The sequence below is a fragment of the Sipha flava genome, unplaced genomic scaffold (genome assembly GCF_003268045.1).
Source record: "Sipha flava isolate LNK unplaced genomic scaffold, YSA_version1 134_pilon_pilon, whole genome shotgun sequence".
In the NCBI taxonomy this organism is placed as follows: Eukaryota; Metazoa; Arthropoda; class Insecta; order Hemiptera; family Aphididae; genus Sipha; species Sipha flava.
The window spans coordinates 229,820-245,355 of NW_020271760.1; the positions used below are offsets into that span (position 1 = coordinate 229,820).

General features: G+C 25.1%; 1 protein-coding gene across 2 annotated transcripts; it reads left to right on the forward strand.

Annotated features, from left to right (window-relative positions):
• The first annotated feature begins 1,606 nt into the window (after positions 1-1,606).
• On the forward strand, positions 1,607-15,008 carry LOC112679334 (putative uncharacterized protein DDB_G0281733). Of its 2 annotated transcripts, none has more exons than XM_025549099.1 (14): positions 1,607-1,914; positions 2,558-2,602; positions 2,993-3,223; positions 3,653-3,745; positions 6,141-6,362; positions 6,910-6,996; positions 7,070-7,167; positions 8,632-8,873; positions 8,937-9,106; positions 9,338-10,127; positions 10,197-10,273; positions 10,347-10,465; positions 12,145-12,286; positions 14,820-15,008. In XM_025549099.1, the coding sequence occupies exons 1-14, from the start codon at positions 1,867-1,869 to the stop codon at positions 14,952-14,954; spliced, it is 2,499 nt and encodes an 832-aa protein (XP_025404884.1). In that variant the 5' UTR covers positions 1,607-1,866; the 3' UTR covers positions 14,955-15,008. The 2 variants fall into 2 exon arrangements, with proteins under 2 accessions (XP_025404884.1, XP_025404885.1); XM_025549100.1 differs by having other exon boundaries at positions 1,889-1,914; positions 2,980-3,223.
• Positions 15,009-15,536: the final 528 nt, after the last annotated feature.

A 15,536-nucleotide genomic window follows, 5' to 3' on the forward strand; every position in this document is an offset into this window, starting at 1 on the left:
GAAAAACGTTCAAAAATTGTCAAAAGATATTTTGACGATTTACCAAATGACGAACGAAAATTAAAAGCAGAACAAGAACTAAAAAGAGAATGCTATTTAGTTTTCGACTCGATTGTTTTTAATTTTAGCTGGAAATCAGATGGAAAAAGTTGTATCAAGTTTTGGATTTTCAAATGGAAACAAATTATTTAATATAAAATCAGAAGATATATGTATATATATTTCCGTCAGTTTTGGAATGGCATTCCAAAACTGCCGATCAGATCGTCAGTTCTAGTCCGTCGCGGTACAGAACTTTTGATACCCATTCACTGTCATTCCAGATCTGCTGAATTAGCCCGCCCCCTTGGAATGTAACGACTAGATATGTAGGTATATGTTCAAAACTGTCAATTTTCCTGTGGTTAAGTTGTGTTACTAGATCTTTTGTCATGTAAGAAATATTTTTTGCCATTCCTACGGAACAGTACTTAGTACGTAGTTTAATCTACATAAAATGTATAAAAACAAAAAAAAAGAAGATTGTAATTATATGTGCTATGGCAATCGTTGCGCACGAAACTTTTAAAAAAAAAAAACCGAAAAACATGGGTAAAAAAATGGATAGAACAAAGAAGCAAACAAAATAATGTAACTCTTCTAAAAGGTTTAAAAGTCTACGAGACGTGCGTATGCTTTATTTTTTAAGTTTCGATTAGTATCTGACATTTTCAAATTTTAATAGTTTTTATTATACACTAATTACTCACAAACTCTACTTAAAACCAATTTAAAATCACGAGTCACAACAGTCAAAAGAATACTAACTAACGTACCGATTGTATTAACGATGTAAAACTAACCAACAAAATGTATGTAATAGAAAATACCTTAACGATTTTGTAGAGGTAAACAGTAGACTATATAGTGTATACCCGCGTTTAGATAAACTGAGCGTTTGCAAAAATCCGAGATATTTTTAAATAATGCGCGGCTTACAACTGTTGCGATTCGTGTTATCATACAAGCAGAGCCGTAGCAAAGTTCATCAGCGCTCCTGGCTATTTGACATATTTCCGCCCTTGAAAATTTTGTTACCCTCCCTATACTACACCCAAATAAAAAATGTATACGTAAATTAATTAATTTTAATTATTAGTTATAACTAGTAATGAATAATTATAAATATAATATTTAATAAGGATAAAAAAAAGGAATTTCTGAATTTATTATAACTTTATATAATAGAATAAAAAAAAAAAAAAAGTTCTTAGACATTTTCAAAATTTTACTATTCGAGTTTTTTTTTTTGTTGCAAATTAATCAATTACATATTCAAAGTTAATTTGTGAAGCCAATTCACGTTCTATAGATATTGTTTCTTTATTTGTTAATTTTTCTTGTGACATTGTTGACCTTAGATAGTTCTTAATTATTTTCAATTACTAAAACTTCTTTCGCAAGTGGCAGTCGTCACCAATATAGTCAAAAATATTCTTAAACATCGATGTTTCAAATGTAGATACATGGATACATTGGAACATCGATGTTTCAAACTTTTTGCCCATCTCAAAGTGCTTAGACTTGTACAATTTTGATAGTGAAAAATAATATTTAATATAAATAATTATAATTATAAAAATTATAAGTTAAAAAAACCCTGTATTTTTCGACTCAATATCGGGGAAACACTGGTGTAGATTACTCAATCATCCGCGGTTCGTAACAAGCGCGTAAATATTGATAACGGTTAATGGCTTCGCACGACCGGATGTTGTTCCATGTCGAGTACATGAAAAACTGTTTTGGATTATCGTCGTATTTTCCACTATCTCTCGTTAAGTTAGGTCATAGCCCAGTCCCATAAGCCCACTGTCCAGACAAACAATGTCCGTCATCGAAATTTCGTTGTCAAATGACGATTCGGATTCGGACGTAAGTATAACCCATAAAATTATTATTACTCCTGTATTAGTATCTATTATGTTAATATGTTTGTATTCACGACCCACACTCATGTATCGACATGCAATTTGTCAAAGAATTTTTTTGTCCTTATGACCATAATCAAAAATAATAATACTTTATTCGGTATGGGTGATAATTTTGTTGATGCAACAATGATCTTGCACGGATTGTATTCAATATAATCGTCAGATGTGCCAGGGGACATCAAACCAAATCTCTATAGTATAATCATATTTTTACTTATATATTGTAATATTCATGTTGAATTTGTGTAACATTATTTTAATCTTAATATAAATCAGTTTCCATAATTGTTGTTAATTTCATTGTGTTAACCGAACGCTGCATCTAGGTTACACTTTATTGTCATTGAATCTTATATTTTGTATTATTACGTAAATATTTATTTAAGATTTTAGGTGGTACTGCTTATGCTATGTTTCTACTGATAAATTTTACTACCAATTAATATTTATATTATTTTTTTAATAGTTTTGTATCAAATTGTTCAAATATTAAATTAGTTGGTACTTAATAAATTGTTTCTTCATTTAAATATTGAATATGTTAGAAAAAAAAAAATTTATAATTATTTTTTGTTTAATTTCAGGTTAGCATCAATGATACGAAAGATAATAAGAATCTATTTCAAAAGGTAAATATTTTTTGTACACTTCATAATGAGGAAAGGATCTGTGATTTATTCCATATCCTTTTCGACTGTCTTTCACTTTCTATAAAATATCTTAATTTAGTTTATTCTCTTAATTTTTGAATTTTTCTTTCAATTTCTCCTCTATCATACGATCAAATTCTGAAAAGGTCCTTATTATTTTTATTCCATTTATTTAGAAGGCTGTTTTTATCTTGAATGTTTTTAGTATTTTATATTAATCACTACTACTTATAATTACTTAACTTTGTTTTTGTTCTTTTGTATTGTGAATTTGTCAATGTAAATACTGTTGTGCTACAGAGTAAATAAAAGCTTTTTTAAAAAAAATAATGTAAACTATGAAGATATTATGTTAGATGTTATTTATAGATGATCAAATTGTGCCGAATGAATATACAATTTCCTAAAGAATATGTTAATGCTATGAACAGAATGTATGAATGTTGTAATGATAAACAAAAAAATTCAAAAAAATTATGCGATTTAATTCATAAAGGATTAAAACATATATCAGCTGAAAACAAAAATTCCTTTCATCATGCTGCTGACATATACAATGAACTATTGCAACTATCTAAATTAGATTCGACAAGTTCACGCGTATGTATCTAAACTATTAGAATTTTAGTATAAATAATTTTAAAATTTCATTTTTAGTCCATCCTTCTTTGTTATTTCTCCACTCCCGTTTTTTATAAAATTGTATTGATTTTGTGCCATTTTATTTGCAAGAAGGAATTGACATATTTAATAATTTTACAATATCAATAATTATATATAATTATGCAGCTACTGTAAATAATTACTAAGAGTGAAATTTTATATTGTTTTATAGGTATAAAGAAATAAAATTTAAATTTTTGTTGTACTCAGGTTAACTTTCTGTTAACATAATTTGAAATATTTAATAGTACCTATATTTATTTATATTTTAATTATTTTATGTTTTTATGTTTTATATGTATTACATAATAAACTCTTAATACTTGCTGTGTACAATTTTAATATCAACAATGGAATACATTTCAGAATGAAAATTCTATTGCAAGTACTTCAAATGCTATTACAAGTATGACTGATTTAAATAATGAAGATAATAAAAGCAGTGAAGTATTCAAAAGTGTAAGACCATAATTATTATTATTATTTTAATGTTATATTTTGAATACTATGAAATATTTTTTCAATATTACAATTACTTATAATTTATGTAGGTGTACCATTTAAAAACATATGTTTATTTAAATTTAATCTTGCATATAAATTAAGAATCTATACAAGATTTATGGCCATATGTTAATTTGAATTGACCATCTGGAAATTTCTTTTGGTTAATTAAATTCTCCGTCTATAGTTCATACTCACAAAGGACTGTTAGTCTCATAATTACCAAATTTGTTTTTCATAATTTTATTGAGTTCAAATTGCTTCTATATTATATATTTTGTTTACATGACTATATTTTCAAAATTATCTGTATTGAATATAGTTACTTTCGCTAAAATATTAGATAAATTGGTCAATAAGTTGAGTAACTAACTGAAATATAATTGTACCCCACAATATTTTGTTTATAACTTATGATTAGATATTGTATGTCTGAGAACTCAAGATTTTGATCAATTACATGCATATTTATATGGTATTTCTTTACATGTAGTACTCAAAAAATGTGTTTCTCCTTCTAACTCTTTCACATCATTCTTCACTACATCTTCTCACCTCATTCTCAGTTTTCCCATGGGTCTTTTTCCTGTTAGATGTTTCTTTAGTACTGTCCAGAGTAATGGGTTTTGGTTTCTCAAAGTGTGTGTCTGCCTATTGTAGTCTCTTATGTCTGATTATTTCCATAAAGTTTGGTTTATGATAAAATTGTTTTATTTTCTTGTTTTTTCTTACTCTCCAATCATTGATTACACTATTCTTCACAGGTCTAAACAATTTTCTCAAAACTTTCCTTCCAAAAATGAGAAGTTTGCTCTCATCTGTTTTTTCAGATTGCCCGAGTCTCTGTTTCATATGTAACAATCGGTCTTTTAAGGATAGTATATAGCTGTTTTTTTTAAATCCCTTGACAAGGATCGAGCCCCTAGCAGTTTTACTAATCCAAAGAAGCATTTGTTTCTAACCTGATTCTCTCTTCTATTTCATTTGCCTTTTCATTGTTTTCTGCTAGAATTATCCCCAGATACTTGAACTGGCCCACTTTACCAAATTATAATGACCTATTCTTAAAGAGGGGGTTAATCTTATGTTGTTCTGTCTATTAACAACCATATATTTTATTTTATCCTCAATGATGATCAAATATATTTTTACTGATGACTTTTCAAGCCGACTGAAGAATGACATTAGTTAATTTTGTAACTCAGTCAACAGTACTGGGTTACCTGCATACACCAATAGTCCTATAGTTTGTCCCTATAGATTCACTCCTTCATGCTGTCCTATATTAATTTCTTTTATAATTTTTTTCCAGTACAATATTAAATAATACAGATGATAAAGAGTCTCATTGCCTTAATCTTGTCCTTACTAGTATTTGTTTCAATTTTATGTTTCCTATTTTTACTTTTACATACATTTCCATGATATTTGCTTTGATCAGATTTATCAGTTTATGTGGGAAGTGGAACTATGTCAATTTATTAATTAAATCTTCTCGTTGTAAGCTATCATATGTTATTTTTTTGAAATCGATGAAAATTACATGGATTTCCTTTTATAATTCCCATGTATTTTTTTTTTTTTTTTTTTTTTTTAAAGTGGTCTGTCGATGAATATTTGGTCAGTTGTTGATCTGCCTAGCCTAAAATCATCTTGGTAATGTCCAACGTCATATTCAATTGTTTCTTTTGTCCTTGATAGAATGCAATTAATGAATATTTTATATGCTACATTTAAGAGTGCTATTCCTCAGTAGTTGTTACAGTCCTTTTAATCTCTCTTCTTGTGTATGAAACATACCATCTATGTCTTCTAGTTTTCAGGTATTTCTTCTGTTTCCTATACTTGAAAACAAAGGACTACTACCTACTAAGAACCTCTATATATGCATCGGTTTTACAATTTCCTTAAATTGTTCCCATTCTTCATTCACAGTCTCATTATCAACTTGCTTTTCTTTAAGGTGATGTCTATCTTACACTTATATTTTTCACATATTCTTTCATCACTAAAATAATATTGTAAATATTCCTCTTCATTGATCTGCAATTTGTCTTTTTTTTAAATTTAATTTTTATCTAACACCCAACTAGTAAGTGATTAGAAGTTATAACCATAGAAAGTAATTTTGGTAAAAATGTTAACTACAAAGATGAGACATTTAAAATTCTATCAACTAAATGTTAATAAATACCATATTTTTAGTTCAGCTTCTAAAATATGGTTTTCACTATTAGAATAACTTAAGTTATTTCATAAAAAAAACCATCAGTTATCAGTAGCATACTGAATAAAGACATAGTATTAATGAATGATATTTGTTGTAAATAATGATTTATTTATGTTTCAGTTAATTGAAAAGTGTTACCAAAATCCAAATTTTCCTAACTCAAACATTGAAAAGATTGATAAACTGTACAACTCTCTCCCATCTGAATTTGTTAATTCTAAATACTTCCTACGGTTACTAAAAGAAGCAGATCAAACTATTTGGCCTGATAGTAATTGCAGTTTTTACATTCACATTGAACATATTTATGATCAATTATTGCAATTTCAATCTTCAATGATGGTAACATAATTAGCTTTGATTATATCTTATTATTAAGGCCAGGATTTAAATGGAAATTTTATAATTTTGGGGTAATCTTATACCAACATGTCACAATTCATGTAACAGATTCTTAAAAGGCGAATTTCTAATTTTGTATTTTTCAATATTTTTCATTTTAGAGTATATTTTAATATTCATTGAATATTTTGTTAGTTTTCATGCTTAATTATTTTGTATTATATGGCTTAACCATTTTAATTTAACTATTTTATGATATTATCTAAAGATAATTTTAGTCAACACTATCAAATCAAATTTTTCAAATTTCAATTGTTATTCTTATTGCTAGTATTAATTTTTATTTTTATATTATATATTAATTATCTAATAAATAAAAATAATACATTAATTAAAGAAAATGTTATAAACTATTTTTTAAAAGAAAGTTTTAGCTATTTAAAAGTATTTTTTGTTGGTTTTTAGAACAATTCAAATGTGGGCCCTACATATTAGTTGAAATAATACATTTTTATCAAAAGTATATTTATTTTTATTTATTTTAAAGTGTCAAGATAGGAAAATATCTATAGAAAATCAAGAAATCAACCAAAAGAAATTGAAGAGACTAGCTGAACTAAAAAAAGCATTACGCGTAATTAGAAAGTTTATAAAAAATAAGTTAATTAGAGCTTTAAGTCAAATAACTATTTATTTTATTTTTATAGATTGCTCGTATGAAAATTAAAACTCTTAATGAATCAGAGATGGATATAAATAATGATGATGATTTTGGTTCAGATTCTCTATATATTAAAAAGGATAAGTGAGTTGTATACAAAATATTTAAAATATGAAAAAATTATTGTTTTTAAATTATTGTATTATGCCTTAAGTAATACCATTGATTATAATAATATTTATTATGTAATATAATATTATATAAGGCAACAATTAACTATAAGCTCTTTTTTTTAGTAGAAAAAGTATTCCTAACCTTTCATGGTCACAATATTATACATTTTTTAAAAAAGCTGATGAATGGGGATGATGTAACTATCTGGTATTTCAGATATTTTTATTTATTCTGGTTGATGACAGATGAATAATCACATTAAACATATAAAATATATAAGCATTTTACAAATTCAAAACTTCATTATTCAATGGCCTATAAAATTTTGATAATTTATTTTTATGAAGGTTTTGTTTTAAAACCTTAATTGAATCGCTTATTACAGGAACCCCGTAAGAGACAAAAATTTCGAAACATATTATTTTCCACTTGTTTGTATTTTTTGTATTACATGACATTACTTAAGAGTTTCTGCTCCAAACAAAAATTTCAAAGACGCGAATTGGCCACGTAAATAAGATGGGGCTTCTGCAAAAATCGATGTGTCTACTAAAAAGATATAAGCAAGTGGAAAATAATGTTTCGAAATTTTTGTCTCTTACGGGGTTTCTGTAATAAGCGATTCAATTAGGGTTAGTTCACTTGTAGTTTTTCATCAATCATCAATGAATAATTTTATTTAATGTTTAATAGTTGTTATGTTATATTTAAATTTTTAAATTTTTTCTTATATTAAAATTTTATTAATTCATTAAAATGTCTTAATAAACTAGTTCAGGATGGTGCAACCCACTGTCCTCAAAGCCTTTTTTTTTTTGGCCCTCCATAGAAGATTTAACGACTTATATAAAAAAAAAAAAGTCACAATAATATTATAACAAAATTGTTTTAAGATTGTATACTTTTTATGTTTTTTACTATAAAATGTAGGTATACGTGCAACAAGTATATCTAAAACCATGTTTGAATTCAGCTCACTGCGTATGTATGTAGGTATCGTGTTTTTATTGTAGCAACTACAGCGAATCCAATTTCTTGTGGTGGGAGATTATGGAAATTATTATTATAATTATAGTCATTATTAGTTGGCAATTATTGACTGTAGGTTTTACTGGATAATAATATAATTTTTTTTTTTTGCAGCCCTTATTGTTTTTATGTAAGTGTAAATTGGCCTGCCAACTACAAAAGGTTGGACCACCCTGAACTAGTTAATGAAATAAGTTATTTTAAATTTGTATTAAGTGAAAATATTTTTGTTTCAAAATGTTTCAATATGTCTTGTTTAACAATTTTTGGATAATAACTTCACATATTATTATATAAATTAATCTTTTAAATTATAATTTATTGTTGTTTTCAAGCATTAAACATTAATCTATGTATCCAATCCAAAAGACTAAATTTTAATTATTTATTTATTTTTAATTTTAGGTATGAAAAAAGGATAGTTGAAATATACAAAAGAATGTGTAAACTCCAAGATGAACCAGATTTTCTAGAACAACCACCATTGCGTTTTAAAGATACAAATAATCCTTTAGTTAATAAAACTATTGAAAAATTTTATAATATTAGCAAAATATTTCCTGATTATTTTGAAATATATACTTTATTAAAATTATTAAATGAAAAAAAACAATTAAATTGGAATGAAAGTGAATTACAAAATATTTGTGAGTAAATTTATTAAAACTTATGAAATTCACGATGAAAAAAGTTAAAACTTTTTTTTCCAGCACATGATGCATTTTTGAAGTTGGGAAAACGATTAAAGGCAAACAGATTGAAAGAGTATTTTGGTAATTTGGCAACTGATACTTACGAGGAGGATCCTGCTGAAAAAAATGAGGCTCTCAAAAAAAAACTTGATGAAAGTAACAAAAAGTTCTTAGCTGATTTAACTATGGTAAATATCAACTAAAATAAAATGTATAAATAAATAAGCAAACAAAGCAAGTATTTTTAGCTTAGATTATAAATAATTTATTTTTAGTTATTTGACAAATTACTTTCAATTTATGTTATATTGATATTTCAAAGAATTTTAAAATATTAGTTATTACCATTTTATGTACATTGAAAGCATACTATTTATATAATATTATTATTATTATTATTATTTTTTTTTTTTTGATAGGTGAGAGAAGAGTTTATAAATAAACAAGATTATGCAGAAGAGACAGATGGTTCGAGTCTTAATAATTCTGAATGTGAAATTAGTTCAGAAGATGAGTTAGTCAAGAAAAAATATAATAAAGATTCCGAATGCATTAAACCTATATCGGTTAAACGAAAAATATGCTTATCAGATAATAATAAATCAACAAAAAAAAGTAAGAAAACTATTTATATGGAGTCATTTGATTTAAAACCATGTGCAGCTACAGCAGACAAATTAAATGTGAGCAAAGAAAAGTCAAATATTGATAAAACTGATAAAAATATTCTAGATTTTGATGATAGTAATACTAATACGGCAGATGAAATAATTGATATTGATGCTGAAACAGTTCCTTATAATAGTTCAGAAAATATTAATAACAGTAAAAAAATTATAGATAGTAATATTTCAGTTCAGGAAGGATCTATTTCTGGTACTGAATGTGATGGCACATTAGTAATTGATGAAGTTGTAAATAAAATAAATGTAAATGATAGTGATGATTCACTAGTTTCTAAAAATACACAAAAAAATGAAGTTCAATCAGCAACAACTGAAGACAACCTTATGAACATTAGTACTGAAACTATTGACATTAAGAGTAATGATCCAATTATTACAGAACCTATTGTAGAGATAAATGAAGATAAAGATAGTGAGATTGAATTAAATGAACTTGATGATTCAGATATAGAAATTACTTCTTGTGATACTCCCAGAGTTCCAGTACAAAATAAAAAATCCCTAGAGAATATAATTAAAGCTAGTATGTTTAAAAAAAATAAAAATAATCTTTATGGTTTTTACTTACAATATCTTGGTTTTTTATTTTTAGTGAACTTTGAAAAAAAATATAAATTTGGTCAAAATCAGCCATCTATGAGACATCCATCAATGAATGTGCCATTACGTGTAAGTAAAGTTATTATATTAGTTTATTTTTTATATAACATATCTAGCTAATAATGTTATTTTTGTTATAAAGGGTGGTCATAATTTGAGTAATGGTAATCAGAATTCCAATAATTTTGTTAACTGTTGGCTTATGAACAATACCAGACCTTCAAGACTGCCTTATATTAAACATGATAATTATAATAAACAGTAAGTAACAATTCTTTTAACCTTTATCATATTTATCATTTTAACAAACTTTATTTCATGGCTTATTCAGAAATGTTGCAGGAGACGATTACACAATTATTAAAATATTATTAAAAAATAAATAATTGGTTACAAATTATTAAGTTTACCAAATACCAATAATTAAAGTTCTTGCTTGAAGATTATATATTTATAAATAACAGGTTTCAATTTAAATTAATATTAGATTTAAAAAGTTACATTGAAAATAAAAATTAAACTAAAAAATAATTAGTATTAACATACTTTATACTTGCATAGTATTTGATTTTCTATTAAGTGTTTTTTTTAAGTAGAAACTGGTCTTCAATATATGCTCTTACAATAATTCTCCAGGCAAGAATTTTTATATTTATTTGTATTTGGAATATTTGATAATTTATAATAAATTATTTATTTAAAAATTGATTGATATTATTTCAAAGTTTTAACTTCATAAAAATTTTATTTTATACATTATAGTAAAATTTCTTTATTACGAAATTTACTTTTCCATAATAAAACAGTGAAAAAAAGGGAGACTGAAAAAAAATCTAAAATTTAATTTTTTAATTTATTATTTCAAAATCAAGACCATATAGTACATACATACAAAATATATTTTTATTTTTGTTTTCATGTGCTTAGATTAGCTTTATATATTTTATTTTATTACAAATTATTTGTTATATTATTTATTTAGAAAAATAATTTGTGATATTTGATTATTTCCAATGATTGAAAGCTGTATATTCTTGAGCTTTTGTTATTAATTCTAATAATTCAGTATTTGAAACAATAGTTGAAAACTTCAGTAACGCTTAAAACACGAGATTATTTTTTTAAAATCTTATATTTCTGTCTTATACGGGGTCCATTATAAGTAGGTTTTACTGTATAATTTATAAAATAACTTTATATCTGGTAATTTTTTTGTAAAGATTTTTATTTTGTGGTTAAAACAATTGTGTTTCAATTTTTGGTTACTGGAAATTCCACTATAGAAAGGCCTTTTGTACCTATTTTAAATAGAGTTTTGGTTATTTTCTGTTATAAAGAGATTTCCATTTTATAGTGAATCTGTATAAGGAAATTTTATTACTTTTACTGTATATTATTTGTTTTTGTTTTGTTCATAATTATATAGAAATATTCAGATATAAATGTTATTATAATTATCATTATTTGGTATGCTTTTTATTGTTCTCTTAACCTTCTATCGGTCGCGCGGGGTAAAAATTTTCCAAAATGTATGTATTTTTATGAACAACTGTATTTATGTATTTAAAATAATTTATAATTATACGTTAATTGCATTTTAATGTTTAAATTCAAAATTGTGTTTTTTTTTTTTAATTTAATTTTATTATAATAGTAATTTCAATTTTTTACTAATGTTTATATCTAGATTGAGAGATTATTTAACCCGCGCAACCGATAGAAGGTTAAGTAATAAGAAATACTGTAACAAATTTTATAGTCAGGTTAATTATAACCTTGTTCTACTTATTGGTTATCCTATAAGTTTCATAGTCTTATTTTTTATTAATGAATGTAATTAGATTCTTAAATATATATAATCTCAAATAGCGAAGCCAATATAATTTAAATATAAATTATAAATTTCATCATTTTTAATAATAATGTAATCCAATCATTAGACAACAACAAACTTCAAGTCGTAAAATACAGTCATCAATTCAGAGGAGTATAACACAAACAGCAAGACATTTTAATCGACCTTATACAAATTCTATTAATCAGCAAAGACATTTCCATAATAATCAATCATTATTACAACAGGTGAATATTATGTTGTTTCTCTCTTGCAGTATTCTATCTAATGATTGGTTTGTAGCAACTTCCATGTTTCTCTATCACTAACCTTCCTCTTCAACTCTTGATATGAATTACATACTTGATCTTTTATTATCAGACTCATGTATTGAAATCATGGTCTTCCTTTGTGATTTTTCCATTAATTACTCCTAAGATTAATAAAAGCAGCCCATCATGTCTTAAAATATGACCTGTTTATTTATTTTGTCTTTTCTGTATACTGTTCCACATTAATTTCCTCTCAGATTATTTTCTTCACTATTAATCTTAAGGCCAATATTGCCTCGTACTCATATTTTTTCTAAATCAAAATTGGTCTTCTGATAATGTATCTTCTATCTTCCTTTTCATTCTCTTTTACATCATTTTTGTTAAAATTTTTGAGGCATGCGTTAGCAAGCTAATGTTTCGATATTGTTCACATTTTATAGTTAATGTCTTCTTTGTTATGGGAATGATTATACTCTTTACAAAGTTAGTAGGTATATTCACCGTTCTATAAATATCTTTAATGAGTTTAAATAATTCATTCAGCATATTTTTTCCTGCTTCCTTCCAAAGTTTAGCTTGGATCTCATCTATTCCTAATTTCTTTGGTTTTAAGTCTCTTAGTGCTTTGTCAAATTATTCTCTTAATACCAGATATTCTACATATTCTTCATTGTAAAGTGCTTCTATATATTTTTTCCATCTATCTACAACCTGCTCCTGCTCATAAATAATTGCTTCTTCTTTATTTTCTATTGCTCCATATTTGGGTGTATGTACTCCAAAGAACCTTTTTTCAACAACAGGTTTAAAAATGTAAGGATTTAAACTAATACAATAAAAGATAATAGAAGAATTTTAGATAATAATTGTAAATAAAAGTGAATATTCTTAATTTACAATAAAGAAAGTTTAATAATTGTATTGTAAAAATGTAATAAAGTAATAAATTATTTAATAAATAAGTATAATATAGTTTTTAATTATTGAAACAATTTCATTTAGAAAATGCTAATATATTGCCTATGATATATTATTCTTGATAATTCCGAAAATTATAAAACCTTATTGTGTCACTTTATAAATGGTATCTGAATTGTGTGTAATTTTTAATTAATTTTTTTTTTTTATTAATTTATATATTAAGGAGGGTTCATAAACTAAAATCATTAGCCTCCCATATGATTTTTGGTGTGATAAGTTAACGGTACATATACATTGAATGGGTAGTTACAGTTAAGGCCGTATCTGGGGGGGTCTAAGGTGTCTGGACCCCCCCCCCGAAATTTCTTCAATATTTTATGAACGTTTAAAATATTTATTTGTTTTCAATGCCAACATAAATATTTTCAGTCAAAAATGACTTAAGCTCCAATTAGTCATTGACTGTTTTTAATTTAATATCATAATAGCATATGAAAATATGATATTAATTTTAATAAAAGAAGATTAAATCTTTTTCTGTCTAATTTTTAACCAAATGTCAAAAGTTAAAATCTAAATTCAATAAAATTACAATATACATGTTTTGGACCCCTCTCGATGAAAATTTCTAGAAATGGCCTTGGTTACAGTGCATTTTTATTTTATTTTCACTAACTAGTCAGTAGAGATGTTAGTAGTCATGTTTAAAACACATTTTAATTGAATTTTAAACGAAATAAAATTATTGGTGTAGGTTTATTTTTAATATAATACATGAACTTAAAAGAGTGTAATTAAATATAATAATAAATATAGTAGCAATTAGCCACGTGCCTACGGCAAATAATTAATAAATAATTAAAAAGTTATAACATATAAATACTAAAAATGTAACAACAAAAGTATGTTTGGAATGTAATTAAATTATAAAAATAAATATGTTGTAAATTAAAATTAAAAATAAGTATTGACAACTAATGCAGGTGTACGTTGAGGTTTTTTTATAGTAGTGACTACTGTAGACTTGATCTTGGCTAATACTTATTAGTTATTAGTCATTAGGTATATTTTAATACTATAAAAATTAATAGAATCATCTATTTATTATTATTATTGTGATTATAAGTGTTAGAACGTGATAAAATTCGTGTTTTTGCGTTTCCTATTTTCAAAACATCTATTGATCAACTAAAAATTAAAATATTGAAGTATTTCATTGTTGAAAAACATTTATACATCAACTATTGCAGAAAATTTAATTAAACTTGTAGATGGTAGGTAGTCCAAAAATTATGTTTTTTTTCCATTTAAAACAACAGTTTTTTTTTCTAATATTTTAAACATCTCAAATCTGATAAATAGTATCAACTTGAATAATTGTATGCCGATTCTACAAATGTCAAGATAACAAAAAAAATACATACATTGATATTTTCCAACATGAAATTCGATCTAATAGTTTTTAAATACAAAAATGAGGCTGTGCAGACCTAGCATTAATTTTTATTTTAAGTGCTTTATTTACTGATGTCAACAATTACATATACATTAATTTTTCACAATTATTTTTAATTTATTTTCATAGCGGATAACTACAATGACCACAACTACTACTGTTCGCCATGTAGTCCGTCAATCTTCAGAACGCGTTCCACGAACTAATCAGCATGATCTTCAATCAAATAATAATGGCAAACCTGAATTAATAGAATTAGATTAGTATTAACATTTAAAAATCATTTTTTATTACTCATTTATATGCTATTCATATTAAACAAAATAAATAATATGTAATAAATCATTTTTGTAAGATAATGTTACCTATGTATTATACATTTTTACTTTACACATACTTTTTATTTATATTTACAATGAATTATTTAAGTGGATAGTCAGTCTCTATAACTCTTGATCTAGTATTAATATTCCAGTGAAGATTTAAGGGCTTAGCCATGGTTTTAAGTCCTTTAACTAAATTTTTTAGTATTGGTGGTTAACATATATATGGTTAATATGTTGCATACATTTATATATTATCTTATTTTATGATCAGCGGCGGATTGGCTAAAAATTTCGGCCTGGCAAATTATCAATTATTTTTTAAAATTATATATATATAAATTTACCTAATTAAAGTATGACTAGCCCACCATCCAATAATAATAATTTTTCATAAAAGTCTCCTTTATTCATGGATTAAATACTCGTAGAATTGTTTACATTACGTTTTTTTTTTTTATATTAAAGGAAAATTTACAATCTGTACAAATAATACAATAAGCAAATTTGAATAATATAGATT

What these genes read in the sequence shown, in the direction of transcription:
- LOC112679334 (XM_025549099.1), top strand. Translation starts at nt 1,867, where the DNA reads ATGTCCGTCATCGAAATTTCGTTGTCAAATGACGATTCGGATTCGGAC. An exon ending in AAGTGAATTACAAAATATTT is followed by an intron (nt 8,874 to 8,936) that starts GTGAGTAAATTT and finishes TTTTTTTTCCAG; the next exon opens with CACATGATGCATTTTTGAAG. An exon ending in CATGATAATTATAATAAACA is followed by an intron (nt 10,466 to 12,144) that starts GTAAGTAACAAT and finishes TCCAATCATTAG; the next exon opens with ACAACAACAAACTTCAAGTC.